Source organism: Austrofundulus limnaeus, unplaced genomic scaffold (genome assembly GCF_001266775.1).
Source record: "Austrofundulus limnaeus strain Quisiro unplaced genomic scaffold, Austrofundulus_limnaeus-1.0 Scaffold467, whole genome shotgun sequence".
In the NCBI taxonomy this organism is placed as follows: Eukaryota; Metazoa; Chordata; class Actinopteri; order Cyprinodontiformes; family Rivulidae; genus Austrofundulus; species Austrofundulus limnaeus.
In genome coordinates, this window is record NW_013952869.1 from 44,740 (window position 1) to 45,238 (window position 499).

Genomic DNA, 499 nt, shown 5'->3' on the forward strand with positions numbered 1-499 from the left:
GTGTGTGTGTGTGTGTGTGTGTGTGTGTGTGATATGGGGATATGGAGCAGCACATTTTCTTTCTACCTTTCTTTCTTTTTACTAGTGTGTGTTTGTTTGCAAACATGCGTCTGCCTGTGTTTGTAGGAGGTGTCAAAGCTTCGTTCTCTCGTGAGCCGCCAGAAGAGTGATCTGGAACAGCTGAAAGCTAAGCTCCCGGGCGCTCTTCGTCGCAGGTTTGATCCCAGCAAAGCTTTTCAGCACGACAAGGAGAACAGGAGAACTGAAACAACCAAACTTCTTAAAGAAGGTAAGCAGTGAACACAACTCTTACTCAGCCACCTAGAAGAGAAATGCTCTCTTAGGCTTAGTGCTGATGATACTGTCTGTAAGATTTGGTAATAACTGATCAGTTTTTATTTTATGATTTTTATTCCCTTTTTTTATTATTTGATAGGGAACCATAAAGAGCAGTAGAGCTCCTCTGGTTGACATGTTCGAACAGCGAAAAGGACGGACC

At 43.1% G+C, this 499-nt stretch overlaps 1 protein-coding gene across 1 annotated transcript in view; it reads left to right on the forward strand.

Moving 5' to 3' along the window:
* Positions 1–499, forward strand: part of hmmr (hyaluronan-mediated motility receptor (RHAMM)) — a 15,886-nt gene extending 15,387 nt beyond the window's left edge. The window contains exons 19-20 of the mRNA XM_014025309.1: positions 127–289; positions 437–499. Coding sequence (XP_013880763.1) covers positions 127–289; positions 437–456 — 183 coding nt within the window. The 3' untranslated portion in view covers positions 457–499. The remainder of the gene's footprint in view (positions 1–126; positions 290–436) is intronic.